Raw genomic sequence first — 18,028 nt, 5'->3', positions numbered from 1 at the left:
CAAAGACATGCGATAGACTCAACGGTACGACCACGAACAGGTTCCACTTCAGAAGGCGATGCACTATCTTCTATCGTGAACCCGAAAAGTAAGGGCATTAGTCATAAATGGTATTGTGCATTCACAGGTCGTATTTCTCAAACCTAGGATCAAAATCAGCTAGGGCGAATCCGTTTTTTTTCAGCGGATAACTACGTGAAATGTGTTTACGTTGAATTGAGCTAGGTTCAAGAGCATCCCTGGCTGCTCATAGTTAATCTGGACTTCTGACCGATACAATCAGTGTGATGAGCAACTGATGTTACTAATGTGGCGACTGTTTCATGAAGTGTTCGTAAATTTAAGATACCGTAACACGTAAAATACATCTTACGATACCACTCTTAGTTTCAAGAAAGTATGTTTGCACTCTCATTGTTACGACAAAACTTTTACCGATTGTTATGCTAACTCTGTTGCTGAGAAGACTTGAAAAGAAAGAAAATGGATAGAGAGTTACGTCCCTTTGGATTAAGAGTTATGTCTCTTTGGATTAAGAGTTACGTCCCTTTCTATAAACAGACAACAATCTCTGTATAGTGGAGGATCTGTGACAAAGGGAAGGACGAGAAAAAGCGTTTTGAAAGCAAACGCATTCACTCACAGCCTTTAGGGCACACTATCGCTTTTGCAATCTTTAGAACAAAATTCTTTCATATGAACAGCTTCATGACGATTTCCACAGATTGTGATGTATAATTTAGGGGAGATAGGACAGCCTTGTGGTTAAAGCGATCGTTCACTCAAACGACGACCCGGCTGTATGTCCCAGGGCTATATATATATGCTGTATTGCCTAAACTGACTTACACCCAACTCGTGCACTTTCTCCATAAGTTACGAAATTATTCAACACCATACAAATAGGCCTTCTCATATCACTCCCTTTCCGTCCACTTTAGATTAGTGATTAGAGATCCGTGAAGGTCCGGGGTAGAATAGGCCTTCAGCAACCCATGCTTGCCATAAAAAGTGACTGTGCTTCTCGTAAGAGGCGACTAACGGGATCGGGTGGTTCAGACCGATGTTCATGCTGTTGATCACAGGATTGTCTGGCGAGTACTCGATTACTAACAGACCGCCACCATATAGCTGGAATATTGCTGAGTGCGGCGTAAAAACGGAACTCACTCACTCACCAGTGATTGGAAGTTTAAAATTCGCCAGAAAGAATTGTTATTAAATGCTATGCAATGGCAGGCCTGGAATGAAGCTGCCCGGTAGTCTCATACTGAACGTGCAAAAATTAGAGGAAGAAATTCACTGCCATGACTGAACGTGTCATGTTACAATTGGGTCACATTCACAGTATGTGGACCTTCTGGATATAATGTGAAAGTATGTCATATGAACCCAGATTTATTTTCATTTCAGATATATTATGAACAGCATGTACACCACAGCTGGAGAATAACCATCTTTACTAGACGTAAAGGACAAAGTTTAGGGGTGAGTGAGTTTAGTTTTACACCGCACCAAGCAATATCATAGCCATATGGAGACGGTCCGTAAGTAATCGAGCCTGGACCAGAAAATCAAGTGATTTTCATTACGAGCATCAATCAATGTCAATGGTATGTGTCAATCAAGCCAGCGAGCCTGATCATTCAATTCCGTCAGTCGCCTCTAACGACAACCGTAGGTTGCTGAAGATCAGTTCTAACACGGATCTTCACGGGCAAAAAAATATGGGGACAGAATAGATTATTGAAAAACAGTAACTGTATCAGGAGTTCATGAAAATGGTCCTAAAGGAAGAAAAAGATCTAATATCCTTGGGTTTACTGGACTGTCATGTTGAACTACATAGTGTTTCAAATACAGGATATGACATACTTACCTCTATCCATGTAGGTGAATAATTTGGAATGTTATCAAGTCAGGGTCTCAGACCGTACAACCAGCACAATGGATGAGACGCGGAATGGGGAGATCGCCATGACGGACACCAACGTCAACAGCCGCAACGACTCTAGCGACATGGTCAGCGTCAGCGGAAGCGGAAGGGACAAGTGGTCGCGACAAATGGATTTCTTTCTATCCTTAGTGGGGTATTGTGTTGGTTATGGCAATCTGTGGAGATTTCCCTACTTCTGTAACAGAAATGGTGGAGGTAAGAATATTATTACTCATATTTTAATCATTATGAATTTGAAAAATTAATAAAATATTATTACAAAAATCTACGATCAAGGTAGTCCATGTATGACGTCAAAGGCGTAACGTAATATTTCTTTCACACTTTAACCTAAAAAGAATAACCAAGCGCACCAAATTCCCTTATTGGAGACCTTGATCTGCCTTTGCGTGTGTTTGCGATAGATGACACCAATAGGATCGTCCCCCGAACGTAAACGCGTACTTGTGACATAATCTGAATAGCATAATGGATAATGCTTTATGTCTTTTGTCTGTGAGTAGAAAAAGAAACATTGCACCCACATACCCTATAAAATTGAAGCATCTGTGCAAACACTATTTCTATATGCGATCCTTCTGTAGTACGTTATCAGTCAGTACCATCATTTAAGGCATGACCTATCATACTGCATATACCACACATGAACCCCTGAGAGAAATACCCATACAGTCGCTGATTCACATTGTATGGCTGTTGCTGATTTAGGTCAAAATATGTCCACGGGAAGTATATGCTCCACTTGTTAACCTGAAACAATCATCGGTCACTGACTGAGAGATCTCGTTGGTAAAAATGTACGTGTGTATCCGTTAACGATGAATAATATAGTCGTAACAAAATGCTTCAGTCGTGTATTTTGATAATTCTGAGTCCATAAATATATCCTTTTTTGTTACAGTTACAGGGGGTTTGTATCAATCTTTTGGATTACATGTATACTCAAGGGCAAAACACACAGACAACTAACGGAATCAGTGTTAAACGTTTACTGTCAGGAAAACAATCTTAATACATGGAAGGACAAAAGTTTCAAAGTACTGTACCATAAAACAGGTCGATATGGATGAACTGCAATATAGGTTGATGTTCACAAACAACAATCGGTTAGGACTACGAATTGTGAGTCAAACCTATTGATTACAATGTTTTCTTTTCAGAAACTATATACGTGAGATTTTCTTATATAAAAAATTATAATAATAATACTCAGTCTAGAAACATTAGATTACAGATTCTAGTACTTATATTAAGTTGACCATTTACTGAATTGCACTGAATAAAGATAGCTCAGGAGATGATATAAAATGGAGTTTAACGTCGTACTTAAGAATATTTCATTGAAGCTGAAGACGCGAATGCTTGGGTTTGTGTGACTGTTTGTACTAGTCCAGACTGAAGCTGGTTTATAGCGGCAGCTCACTGAGATCACTGCTCACGGCGCAGTTAAGCATGAATACCTCAATCAGACAAAGTATATTCACTCCGCGCCGACCAGTCCTCAATGTACCCATTAATGCCGAGCGCCAGGCAGGGACCAAAACGTACTACGTGTTTTGGTATGACGCGGCCGCGGATCGAACCCGCAACCTTCCGCTCTCTAGCTTAGGAGGAGCCGTGCCAATTTGCATTTGTCACAAGGGCAAAACAAGATATATGATCCCAATCCACAGAATGTGTCAGTTATGTAACTGAAGTCATGTAACATTATATGTAGAGTTGTTTGTCTGTGAGTTGTCATAAACTGGCCACATGGATAATGTTAATATGCTTTATATAAGCAGAGATGCCAACCTCTACGATTGTATCGTAGTCGCTTTAACTTCAAAATACGCCAATACGATTAAACTAGAAATCGTACGAAATTTGAATAAAATGCATTAAAATTCGGATATATAGGCAAAAACGTATATTTTCAACGATGAAATACACTTTCGGACTTCACGTACCTTCCATTCATCATATTTAATGACAAATTAACGCTCCTGGTCAAACAACAAACGTAATTTTAGCGAAGCTGATTTGAATACCTTTGCGATTTGACACATTTAGTTTAGTTTAGCGGAAATAATTTAGCTACGTGACCGTAATATCACTAATTTGTTTCTCAGAATCCATCATGATTTTGTTTATTTAGTTGACTACTAAATTTATGATCAAACTACTAATTTCGAACGTTGAAACTACTATTTGCAACACTTTGGGGTTGGCATCTCTGCATAAGTAGTCATTTTGGTACAGATATTGAAATCCTGGTTGTCCTAATACATGTCCTGATGAACTGCACAAAATCAATCAATCTTCAAAAAATATCTCAAAACGCAGGGTCATCTGTACGATCTTGATTATATTGTAAGTGCGGGTTTATGAAGCTTGGTCAATAGTGGTGTGGTTGTTGGAGCTAAATTTTCGAAGGTCTCTTAGCTCAAAGATAGTCGTAAGTGCCATACATTAACATTAACTTGCGATTAGCTTGCGGTGAGAGAGCTTCTAAAATCTAGGCCCAGTGAAATAGTGTCCAATTGTTAGAGATAACAAACCTTATTCGCTTACACATGTTGATATACTTTCCATCACGTATATGGTTACCACGGAGAGGGATTTCCCCACTAACTTGGGGGAACTAGCCGGGGGCGCTGTGCTCGAGGCTGTCTAAGGCGCCAGGCTACTAATTACTCGATCGAGCTAGGAAGAGCAGGGATCAAGCCCACGTGTAACCGGGTGTGAAAAACCTTGCAGTCAACTTTGAGTGCAGACTCTTTCAGTATTTCAACTCCTAGTGTGCAGTACACAACCCTATGCACTTAAACTACGAATCCATTGTTAGATGACCAGATGGTGGCCACACGAATGCATGCAAACACCTAGTTGCGGGTACAGTAACGTGCAGTAAACATGGACGAAGTACTGTGACAATCTGTCCCACTCCACCCAGCTGTGAATGGGTACCTCGTACGTAAGGGAAAGCCACATTAACGCCTGGAAGAGTTGTATGATCCCCAGTGAGTTGAGATTAAAAATACTATGTGCCGTTCTGATGGACATCCAATGATCGAGAGAAAAATATAGCGCCCTTGAGCTGTTGAACGGCGGCATAGCATAGCATAGCATAGCATAGCATAGCATAGCATAGCATAGCATAGCATAGCATAGCATAGCACTGCAAACCTTATGCAGATGAAATACATAAAGGTCATACATCAAATAAAAACATTGTGCTAATATCGTTGATGTGAGAAGCTGCGTTTCGGTGTATAGTTTCATTTATTGAACTCATGATAATATCCGTATCAACGTCACAATTTCGCTTCACAATACATTAGTTCATATACTTCTTAACAGTATGGAATATTTTGCAAAATGTAGTTTAGAACACTTGCCCGAAGTAATTGGTTATATTTACGACGGTGAGTCTGAAGTTTTTACCGGAAGTATATTTTCATCTGACCAGGAGCGTTCCTGATTCCCTATTTGATCTGCCTTGTCCTGGTTGGCCTGCCACTGTTCTTCCTGGAGGTGTCCATTGGTCAGTTCACTGGACGTGGTGCCATGCATGTGTGGAGCATTTGCCCCCTTTTTAAAGGTGATGTACTTTAGAGCTTCATACACGTGTTACTGTCAGATGACAGCGGCACGTAAGTCGGCATTAATTGAAGTATATAACATCAGCTAGTTTTGACTGGTCATTATTGTTAGTGGTTGTATTGCGCACAGCCGCTATTTACCAAAGTGATGGCGTAAATCCTCTTCTCATCGCTATGCAGTTATACCACTATGTAATACACGTGTGTCGCGATGTATAACATATTATCCAACACACCCATTCCTCAGGCACGCTTGAAGATCAAGGTTAGAATTGATCTTCAGCAACCCATGCTTGTCGTAAGAGGCCACAAACCGGATCAGGTGGTGAGGATCGCTGACTTGGTTGACACATGTCATCGTATCCCAGTTGCGTAGATCGATGCTGTTTGATTATTGGATTGTCTGGTCCAGGATCGATCAGGTACAGGCCGTCGCTGTTAACTAGAATATCACTGAGAGCGCCGTAAAACTAAACTCACTCACACACTCCTTTCCTCAGGCATTGGTTATGCGATGAGCATAATATCCTACTTCTTTTCATTCTACTTCAATGTGATCATTGCCTGGGTTCTATACTACCTGGTCATGTCCTTCTACCCTGTCCTGCCCTGGACCACCTGCACCAACTGGTGGAACACACCTGCATGTACCACACTGGACTCGACCCAGGACCTCGGCAACGTGACGACAGGCAACTCCAGTGTTGTCTACAACATCAGTGGGACTCCACAAACATCCAGGAATGTCAGTTCACCCGTCAGAGGTTTTCCTAATGCTTCAAGATCAGCAGCGGAAGAGTTCTGGCAGTAAGGAACAGTTGCTTTTTAACAAATATAACGTTTACTCTAAGATGACCATACGCAAATGGGAAATAGTATTATTCACAGAGAGGAGGTTATTGGATTTTCATGATACGGTTTCTTTCATTGATAGTCATTTTGTTTCATGCTGATGTTGCAGGTACAACACGCTACGTGTTTCCGCAGGTCTACACGACATGGGTGGTCTTCAATGGCATCTAGTTCTCGTTCTGTTTGTTGCATGGGTCCTCATTTTTCTCTGTCTGATAAAAGGTGTCAAATCTGTTGGGAAGGTGCGTGCAAATGATGGAGAATGCTTCTTGTATATATGGGTAGAAACAATTCTGATCATTTTGGTCACAGGTACAAATAGTTCACCATTCAGACAGTGGAGAAAAGATATAAAGATACATACGTATCAAGTATTGTAAAATGTTGAAAATATGGATTTGAAGTAGCTGAGTGTGTTTTGTTCAGCAAGTTCGAATCAAATATGATCATATTAATCACATTTAAAACGTATTTTACCTTTATTATAGGCCTGCAGAATCAGAATGTATTTTCATTAAACGGGCTGCTCTGCAGACATTCACTTACCACAAGAAAAATTCCTCGCACCTGATGAGATGTTTTATATCTGCGTCTGTAGCGATATTGTTATGGTATGGAGCTATGGTATGGAAATGTGTTATGTATTTTGTTTATGTTTTCAAACTATTAAAGTATCATTTGAAAGGCACCTACAGGTGCTTTACAAAAATGAACTACAATATAGCTGCAACGTTTTATAGATAGACAATTTCTTTATGGCAAGAAGACCATCGCATCTATCGGAATAAAGAAGTTGTCTATCCATGGAAAGTGTTCCTCTTCAGTGTCGGTGCAGCTGACACTGTCAGATTTCCTTTTGGAGATACTGGTTCCTGTTCCAGGTGGTGTATGTGACGGCTCCCATGCCCTATATACTCCTGACAGTGATCATCGTTCGCGCCATGATGTTACCTGGGGCTCTACAGGGGATCATTTTCTACGTCAAGCCAGACTTCAGTCGCCTTGCTGACTTCCAGGTCATATAACTCCTCATAGGTCATCTTGTTGACATCAGACGTCCCAAAACGATTACGACGTCATGAAAAGCAACAAACGTCTTTCCTGATTCACAGGAAATATTTACTAGAAGCAGAGCCCATCGAAAAAGGGTGACGAAAATGAGTGTTTCCTAACTCTGTGTCACAAGTTTGAGAGTGGTGGAAAGGCATAAATTAGTTAAAAAGTACTTTCATTGAGCATCAATTTCACAACGATGCATCAGCTAGGAAAACATTTTGAAATCATTTCTAACGACTTTGCTGTGACAACCATCCTCGAACAGACATTATGCAGAACCTTAAAATCGAACATTATTGACAAAGGTTGGAATTGGAGGACTACTGAGCTGTAGAAAGAGAATGATGAGTGTTGTGAGTTCTCCATAATTTGTCTGTCTTCAGGATGACATAATAAACATCTATTTTCAGGTATGGCTGGAGGCATTGTTGCAAATCTTCTACTCTCTTGGCATCACCTGGGGCGGCCTTCACACCATGTCAAGTTACAACCGATTCTCCAACAACTGTTACAGGTATACTCAACGACATCATTAGCTGGCTATTACTGGTTAGGTTTACCTGTTTTCCTCATGTATAGTATGTTACTATATGATTTATTATACAATATGGGTATCCTGTTTGCATAAGTAACATGTAGCATGTTCAGTTTGCAAAACAATTTTCAGAATGTATGAAGAGTGGTATATGTACTTGGGAAAAATGTTTAGCTTGTAAAAGAAGATTATTTATGTAGAAGTTTTGAACTACACATTAAAGAAGAATCTTTAGTGTAGTTATACTCTTCTTTGTTGTTTAAATGTAAATGGGTCCTTTTTGACTTACGCATGATGAACATTGTGATGTCCATTCATTATTTTCAAGTATATTTTCATGTTCATGCATGCATATCAAAAGATAGGATATTTATACACAATACCAAGTGGTGCCCAGTATTGGGCTTCTTGGTTGTCCTATGAGGGGACTAATAGGATCGGGTGGTCAGGAACGCTGACTTGGTGGACGCATGTCATCTTATTCCAATGGCGCAGATCGATGTTCATGCTGTTGATCACTGGATTGTCAACAAACTATTTACAGATCGCCGTTGTAAAGCGGGAACATTGCTGAGTGTGGAGTTAAACAGCAAACACACACACACACGCACACACACGCACACACACACACACATACATACATACATACATACATACATACATACATACATACATACAGGGGAGAGAGAGAGAAGATATGTGGCATGTCTGAAGAATTACTTGCAGAGATGCTGTCATCATTACATTCCTGAGCGAAGGAACTAGCTTCTATGCGGGCTTCGCCATCTTCTCCGTTCTTGGATTCATGGCTGAGAAAAAAGGAATTCCCATATCAGAGGTCACTGATGCAGGTGAGGAAGGCTGAGTAGGAGATCAAGATCAAAACATTAGAGTCTGCGACTAATGACGGGGAGAAACAGTCATAAGCCGTTTTCCACCAACTAACAAAGGACCATGTTTCAGTTCAGGTGACAAAAATTATGTACACGATTTGTTCTTAAAAATAATTAAGGAAACTCCAAGCATCTCCTACCGGGTATGCTTCTGTTCAGAAAACATTGATTGCATACGATGGATACGAAAAAGTGATTGCTGGTGCCAATGGGCTCGTATATTTTCCAGTAGTTGTTTCTATAAATCAAATGTGACCCCCCTTTGTTTTGACTCCAGTGTGAGCAATGGATTCGCTCTAATTCAGGCTTCAGTAAACGTTATCAATAACACATATAGGTCACATGCTTCTTCACAGCTGTGGTGACCAAGCTTATATCAGGAAAGTTCTCATAAAAGTAACCAGACAAAGCATGGTCACCAACAATGCTTGCTTCTACTTACTCAAAATCAAACCTGATATATAATGTTTTGGCTGTGCCATTAAATGTCTTGCGTTATTTGTGGAGGAGTTTTTTGCTTGCATTATAATCAATATTAAAGAGAAGTAATTTATGAATCCGCTCCATGATACCCTTTCATGATCCACCCAGTAACTGTAAGGGATATTACCTTCAACCCTTGAATCCAGCTTATCCCTGATGCCTGAGAGAGAGAGAGAGTGAGAGAGAGAGAGAGAGAGAGAGAGAGAGAGAGAGAGAGAGAGACCTTGAGGTTATGAAGCCTAAAACTATGAATTAAACTGATGGAAACCAGAACCAGATTTTACGACAAAGGTTCGCAGGAAGATATGACGAGTAACCTCTGCTGCTAGAGAATGGGGAATGCAACAGATGTTATAGGTTTTGTACACTTCTACAAATTCAGTTGAAAGACTATGAAACCTGTCCATGCACTGGTGCTTTATCCATCATGAGCTTTAGCTCTAAGAATTGCATCCACGTTGAATGTCTTACTGACTTCGAACAGGCTGTTCAATGAAATCCCTGTGAATTTTGCCAAAAGATACGTAAAGAGACAAACTTGAATCCCTTTGTGTATAACATATGAAAACGACAAGAGCAAGCAAGAGTTACAACAAACATTTCCCTATCATGAAGTTAGAAACGGATACGGAATTGGGGATTGCGGATCCCGATTGCAGATTCAAATACCGAATCTGAAAAGATTCGAATCCGCAATCCCGAATCCGTTTCAGATTCGGTATTCGAATCCACAATCCCGAATTCCGAACCCATTTCTCACGTCGTGTTTCCCATAGTTTCGAAGTTCCTCCAGTATCAGACAAACAGTCTGTGTTAAACCAACTCAAGGTCCCACCAAACCATGACTGTTGTACGCCAGCACAAGTACAATGGTAAATTAATTAAGTCTTGCACGTGATCATCCACAGGTCCTGGTCTTGGTTTTGTGACATACCCAGAAGCCCTTGCCGAACTTCCGTTTCCGCAAGTGTGGTGCGTCATCTTTTTTGTGATGCTTGTCACCGTTGGAGCTGATAGCGAGGTCAGATTATTGTGGAGGACATGCAAAGATTTTCCTCTTAAAACATGGCGTCAATAACACATCTGTCGACACATAAACAAAACAATCGTTCCGTCTCAAATACGTCTGTATATATATCATAAATATTCACAACAAGCTGAGTCACATTTCTTATCTAAATACCAATGAGAATATTTCTAACGCGCCTTTTCCAGGCTATATTCACATGCCTAAATCTGATCATTGTTACCCTTGACATCCCAAGCAGCATGTTAGGCGCCATAGTCTCAAGACTTATTTCGCCGGGGACCCATTTTCTCCAGGGTGCACAAAGGCAATTTTGAACAGACTCTTCTTTCCTAAGGTGTATAACATGGGCTTCGTTGTGGTGCAGGACTGAAGTAGTAGAAATTCCTAGGAGTTCACCTGCCAAACACGGTCACCTGAACAATGACTCAACGCCCAACGTTGATTAACGGATTTGTGACCTTGAAGCAACCATTATTCGGGGTTTTACAAGACTTTGGAAGAAGGGAGTCACGGTGACTCACAGTATTTATTTTAGGGAGTCATTTTCAATGTTTGGGAGTCATTATCATTTTAGTGTAATATATATATATATATAATGTAATATTTGTGTATACCAAATCAAGAATTTTGCAAAGACGTTGTTGTTTTGTGCTGTATTGCCATTTAGATGCTACTAGTAATTATTAAATAGTATATTTGTCACTGTTAAATTCAGTCATAACAAAATCCAGTATTCTAAACAAATAATCCAGTTTGTAATTTATTCCATGTAGAATACAGTTTTGGTATGAACTGACAGAAATATCTAAATTAGTGAGAATGTCACGAAAATTATCTTTGCCTGCTTATCAAATTGATTTTACTGAACTGAATTCCAAGTCAGTCATAAAACTTGCGTCAAGCTTAAGTTGTATTGCTGCTTCAAATACGCAGGAATCGCCTGTTGTGTTAAACCCTGCTTATTTCTTGACGGTAAACCATTCTGCCATGCTGCTTCCCTCTGGAAGCATAAAGTCGCTTTAATAATCTTGTGAGCTGGCTTTGAATGGCTTGTACAAGGGGTCAGAAAGCCGTATTCCGGCCATTTGCAGTTTAGAGATGTAGACTGTTTTCACCAGAAGAGCTACCAATGACTTACGCATTAAAACCAAAAAAACCCAAAAAACAGTGAAACAGTATTTCAGTTTTAAAAGCATCAATTAAGTGAGAAAAATCGATGGCCCAGTGATATAATGATTTTAAGCTTTACAAAGTTAAATTTCATGCAGTTGGAAATATATATAAATGTGCAGTTGAAATTCGACTGATGATGAATACCGTGTTCCTTTTGGTGTGCCTTATAGTCGAGACAATCCAAGTTAACGTTATAATTTCATATGTACTTGTTACCTGTTACCCACCATGTAGTTATGAAATTGTTGAGTGCAGCATTAAACAGCTATTGACCATTACGTAATCTTGCTCATATACCACTATGTAATCTTGCTCATATACCATTATGTAATCTTGCTCATATACCATTATGTAATCTTGCTCATATACCATTATGTAATCTTGCTCATGGACCATTACGTAATCATGCTCACAGACCATGTCCTGTTAAAAAAGGACAGCTCAAACAACTTTGACTGTAACCCTTCTAAAAATTGTACGACGGACCTGGAGCCAACAGGTCAAAGACACAAAACACGATTGTTAAATGTTTCCAAAACTCAAACCAACTGACGTATATTACGTTTCATTTTGATCCTTTATGACTCTGAATGGCGACAAGAAACCCAAATATGTCCTGAAGGGTGTGTATATTTTGATTATTGTATATTTTGCTGCAGTTTTGTGCACTGGAAACGACGGTGACCGCCATTATAGACACCTTTCCTAAACGTCTCCAACGTCGACGTAGCTGGGTGACGGCGCTAGTGTGCGGCTTCAGCTTCATTGTCGGCTTGGTGCTGACAACACGGGTGAGGAGGTTGTGAGTGAGTGAGTGAGTTTAGTTTTGTGCCGCATTCAGCAGAGTTCCAGCTCTATGGCGGCTTTGCGAGATTCATGAGCATAAAACTACGGTGGCCTTGACACTTTCACATAAACTTAAATCATCTCATAGACGAGCATTTCTATCTCCAGTATGTGCAAACAGAACTCCAGTACCCCAACTTATGTGTAATTGTAATATTAGGCCATTTTGTGTGTTTTTGTGTGTTTCTATGTGTCTGTGTGACTTGTAATACCAGGCTGATTCACTTTTAGTTGGTTTACTCAGCATATGTGGACTCCGGCTCATATACAGATGACACAACCATATACAGATGACACAACCATATACAGATGACACAACATGTTGGCATTTTGAATATTACAAACTTTAGTATCTAACACGTTGTGCACAGTGACAATAAAGTTGCAGTTTAATAGTAATGTTTGTATCATTAGATAGTTTTCATATTATAGGATGTGCAGACAAACAGTAGTTATTTAGCGCTTAAGCTTTCATACTAGGGAAACAAACACCAGCTCCTTGAACAAGCAGCAGTTGGATGGGAATGTGCCCTATATAAATATCCTATCCCATATCATAACAAAATGAAATTCATCTTCAATCATGTCTCATTCACACATTTTACACCGTCACCGTTAATAATATACAAATACAGATGACACAACCATATACAGATGATACAACCATATACAGATGACACAACCAACTAGTTGAAATTTGCATGTTACAAACGTTGACGTAGCGCACGGAGAACATAAACTTTGTATCATTAGATGCTATTAGATTAATGAAACTAGTTTGAGTAGTTTTTATAGAATGCTGGACATATCATAAGAAAATGAAATTCATATTCAGTTATGTCTAACTTACACATTTTACAAAGTCACGGTGTAGTTATTGCGTTGACTCCATAACTGCGCGTGCCCTCGCGGGTCCAAACACGATTTCGCCTTGAACGCCATCATAGATGTATGTTAGTAATAGAAACTCGGATTACGCGTCCTGAAAACATACCTAATAAACACGGAGCGCGAACGTTCCTTACTGCAAGCTCCATCAGGTTTCCTGGGCCCACTTGCACAAAGCAATCTTAGCGCTGCGACTGTCTTAAGCCTATGTTGAAGAATGGGAGTTACAATCATTGTAGCGCTAAGATCGCTTTGTGCAAGTCAGCCCTGGTCTGTTTTAAATTTATCCAGGTTGGTTGGTTGCTGTTTACCTCCGCTCTGAGCAATATTCCAGCTATATGGCGGCTGTCTGTAAATAATGGAATCTGGGTCAGATAATCCAATGATCAACAGAATGAACATGGATCTACGCAACTGGGATACGATGACGTGTCAATAAAGTCGCCTTGTACGACAACTGTGGGCTACTGAAGACCAGTTCTAACCGGGACTTAACAGGTTCTAACAGGTCTTATCCAGGGACGATTTCACTGAATAGTAATTATGTTTTGCCTCATTGTACAGGGTGGCATCTACGTGTACATGTTGATCGACTGGTATATGGCAAGCTTCAGTACCATGCTCATCGGCATTATTGAGTGCCTCATCATTGGATGGATATATGGTACGGAGGATTTGTAATACACGCATTGATGCGTCACGCCGAAGGCCCGGGTTCGATTCCTGAGATGGGTACAATATGTGAAACTATTTTTGGTGTCCCCAGATATTGCTGGAATATTGCTAAACGCACTCACTATATGCGTTCATTTCTAAAAGAATATTATTCTGAAATTAAATAAAACCCTGTAAATTTCACAGTAAAACTAGCCCGTTACCTTATTCACATAAATTTTCACTTTATGTTTTTCAGTTTGATAGACTTTCCCTTAATTAACGGTGCTGGATTTTTATGTTTTCAAAAGTGGCGAGAGCGGGTGCGGTAGGATTTTGTAAAAAGAATTTTGACAGAAAAAAAGTGACGCGGGAGGAACAGATTACACATGTATACGATGTGTAAAACCCAATACTGGTGTCCTCGATAATGCTGAAATAGTGCCGAAAGCGTGGTAAAACTAAACACACTCGCATCCTCTCTATGTAAAACTGGTGTTTCATGTAGAAAGTGACACCCTGCTTTGTTGTACCAGGTGCTGACTTGTTTAGTAGTGACATCGCCTTGATGCTTGGACGGAGACCGCCAATCTATATCAAGACTCTTTGGTGCTTTCTGACACCTGCTTTACTGGTGGTAAGTAGCTTGCCATAACATTCTGTAACTTGTGTATCTGGACCGGTGTTCTAAAATAGTCTTCTTCTTCTATATCATCATCTCACTCTTTGAAATTATATTCAAGAATGTCCATCAATACATAATATTATGCAAATCTAAACGATTCCAGCAGTCTTCTCCCTGTGCACCTTTTGTATTATAACATTTCCATCTGTTATCCTTCAGTCTTTCCCTGTTTCTAATAATTTCTTGTGACGTAATAAGTGATTGTAAATATCTCTGGAGAGGGGTTTTATGAGTTGAAAGAACTTGTCCCAAACCCTTTTCACATTGTGAATAAAATATGTTTAAACTAAACTCTTCTTCCCCTTCATTATATATATAATTACCATCGCCTTCTTCATCCATTTTCTGCATCATCCTCTTCTTCATTATCATCATTATCTTCTCCAGTAACATGTTCTTCTCAGTCGTCATTTTCTTCTTCATTATCATCTTGTTATCTCCGACATCACCTTCTTCTTCATTTCCTGTTTGCCTTCACCTTCTTCTTCAGTATTCCTCCTCATTATCACCTTCACTATCATCTTCTTCCTCATCAGCATAGTTATCACCTTCTTCCTCATCTTCATTATCACCTTCCTCATCTTCATGTCCATTATCATTCTCTTCTTTTCATGTTCTCATCTTCTTCTTCATTATCACTTCATTACTCGTCTTCATCATTATCATTTTCTACTTCATATCATTTTCTTCATGATCCTCCTCCTCCTCCTCCTCATCATCATCATCATCATTTTCTTCTTCTTCTTCTTCGTCTTCTTCTCCTAGAAATAGAGTATGTCCCCAGATTATCTATCAATGTTTCCTGTATGTCATTTTCGTACATTCTGTACAACATATTTCAGGTGTGCTTCGTCCTCACGGTAGTTCAATACGACGTTCCGTCCTACAATGACTATGTATATCCAACATATGGAATTGCCATAGGGTTATTCATTGGTCTGGTGTCCATAGTACCGGTGCCAATCTGTATGATGAACGAGATAGCCAAGGCAAAGGGGACGTTTCTTGACGTAAGTATTTTGTTCATTAAATCTGTACACATCTTCAAGCATTGTTTCTATCTTCTGTATTAGTCGTACAACCAAGCTGCAGCTGTTACTTCATACAGACACCTTTATCAAACAAGCAATGATCAGCGTGAGGATAGAGAAGCATATATTCAAGTTTAAGAAGATGTTGTACAGTACAACAGGAAATTAGGAAGCCAGTAACCTACAATTAAACATCGCTCTCACTGCAATACACATGTTGATCCACTTAATGTAATCCTCCCCTAATTCCGCGGACATGTCAAACATTGAGCAAGGATCTCAGATATGTCATATATTTAGCATAATATAATACGCTTTTGAAAATATGTGGTCATTTTGTGGAATGTGCCGTTTTCATTGTATACTTGCCTATGTTTTTTTCTGTTTGGCAGCGTTTGCGCACTTGCTTAAAACCAGACACCACGTGGGGACCAAGCTCCATTAGACACCGTTCTGAGTATTCCATACACAGGAGGTCTAACTGGAGGAACTGTTTCAGGCTACATAAATGGTAGACAATGAAATACCAGGTGCATATAAGTGGAGATTTAACTGTAATGAACTCATTTTAGATAAAGTGAAGAAGTCATTCGAGTTGTTCATTTTCGAGTTGTTTCATTTTTTTAATCGTACGATAGACTTCTATTTTCGAAATGCATATTCTTGAAGTTTGAACTTTTCAGTTAAAACCATGCATCTTATAGAATGAAGACTAATAAATTGATAAATAGTGGTAAATATGCTGACACTCACTTCACAAGTTTTGTTTTGTAACTCGGAATAATGATAACCGGAAATGCCGTTTGTACAAATTATGAAAGATCTGCAGATGTGCAAGTAGTCATCGACAGTATCGTACATACACATCTGTGATTAAAACATTATTTACACACTCATCAGCACTTGTCAGTGAGTTTAGTTTTATGCCTCACTTCCAGCTGTAAGGACCCGTGAAGGTCCCGGGGTAGAATAGGCCTTCAGCAACCCATGCTTGCCATAAAAGGTGACTATGCTTGTCGTAAGAGGCGACTAACGGGATCGGGTGGTCAGACTAGCTGACTTGGTTGACACATGTCATCGGTTCCCCATTGCGCAGATCGATGCTCATGTTGTTGATCACTGGATTATCTGGTCCAGACTCGATTATTTACAGACCGTCGCCACATAGCTGGAATATTGCTAAGTGCGACGTAAAACTAAACTCACTCACTCACTCACTCCAGCTGTAAGGCAGTGGTCTGTAAATAATCAAGTCTGGACCAGACAATCCAGTGATAAACAGCATGATCATTGGCCTTTGCAATTGGATATGATGGTGTGTGCTAACCGGGTCCTCGAGTCTGACCACCCGATCTCGTTAGTCGGTTCTTACGACAAGCATGGGCTTACTGAAGAGCAATTCTTACCTTCTTCACGGGTTAAGGCATGTTTTCTTGAATCCGGCATTTGCTTAGATGTTGACATAATTTCGTTGTCTACAGCCAGGTGTCCAATCCGCATGAGTGAGTGAGTTGGATTTTACGCCGCATCTGTTAATCTTCTAGCAATATACGGATGGGTTTTGATGATTGCACCCCTGTACACGTCTTCAGTGTGACGGGTGAACGCTTTAACCCCAATGCTACGCAACCTCCTCCAAGTAAATAAGACATGAGTCACGTGGAAAAGGCCTTGAAGTGCCCTCTTGTCGCTCTATTCATGTGTACTCTCATCCTTCCAGTGCTGGAACCTCCTAGGCGATCAAGGTGATCTTCAAGAATACAACAACTGTAAACAAACCAAGGATGTTATTATTGCAGTTGGCGAGGTTACACCAGATATTGACATTGAGATATGATTGTTAATGATACTTTGGGGATTTCCTGAGGATGTTTTATGCCAGAATATTGAAAAGGTCGGCTCTATTTAACATCATGCGACCACTGTTGTCAATTCTCAAAATAAGCCAATTTCGTATGTTTATTCCTGAGAAGAAACAATTTCTCGTACTTTTTGCGTTTATGTTTGCCTCTCATTAATCGTTGGGAGGTCTCACTGTATCCACTACTTTGCGGGTTAAACTTCCTTTCATGTTGTTTATGATGACATATTTACACTGTGAAAAAAATGGAATGTTGCGCTATAGTATTATATATTAGAAACATAGACAGTATGTCTAATAGATGGAAGTGTTTCACATGCGGTCGAGCACATAATACCCCTTCATTGTTTTCACGTCCACCGTCAGATACAGAGAATATCCCCGCTGTTAAAACTCGAAATATTTTCAAAGAGAATCTTGGAATCCAACACTGCGATCATAAGCACGCTATAACACAGCCACAATGCACAAGTGACCAGCAGAGTAGGACCTCTTTTGCC

General features: G+C 39.9%; 1 protein-coding gene across 1 annotated transcript; it reads left to right on the top strand.

Annotated features, from left to right (window-relative positions):
- Nucleotides 1-1,453: 1,453 nt before the first annotated feature.
- On the top strand, nt 1,454-16,182 carry LOC137258447 (sodium- and chloride-dependent creatine transporter 1-like). The gene is made up of 14 exons (XM_067796129.1): nt 1,454-1,488; nt 1,894-2,152; nt 5,409-5,540; nt 6,042-6,348; nt 6,503-6,635; nt 7,275-7,409; nt 7,860-7,963; nt 8,711-8,835; nt 10,269-10,381; nt 12,223-12,354; nt 13,862-13,961; nt 14,488-14,588; nt 15,479-15,646; nt 16,060-16,182. Exons 2-14 carry the CDS (start codon nt 1,948-1,950, stop codon nt 16,180-16,182), a joined length of 1,878 nt encoding a protein of 625 aa, XP_067652230.1. The 5' UTR covers nt 1,454-1,488; nt 1,894-1,947.
- The last annotated feature ends 1,846 nt before the right edge of the window (nt 16,183-18,028 follow it).

Source organism: Haliotis asinina, chromosome 12, assembly GCF_037392515.1.
Source record: "Haliotis asinina isolate JCU_RB_2024 chromosome 12, JCU_Hal_asi_v2, whole genome shotgun sequence".
NCBI classification, from domain to species: Eukaryota; Metazoa; Mollusca; class Gastropoda; order Lepetellida; family Haliotidae; genus Haliotis; species Haliotis asinina.
This window is presented reverse-complemented; position numbering and strand designations above follow the sequence as displayed.

Coding starts and splice junctions, on each gene's coding strand:
- LOC137258447 (XM_067796129.1), top strand. CDS start 1,948: ATGGATGAGACGCGGAATGGGGAGATCGCCATGACGGACACCAACGTC. Junction 10,382..12,222: donor CCGTTGGAGCTGATAGCGAG/GTCAGATTATTG, acceptor ATTTTGCTGCAG/TTTTGTGCACTGGAAACGAC. Junction 13,962..14,487: donor CATCATTGGATGGATATATG/GTACGGAGGATT, acceptor TTGTTGTACCAG/GTGCTGACTTGTTTAGTAGT.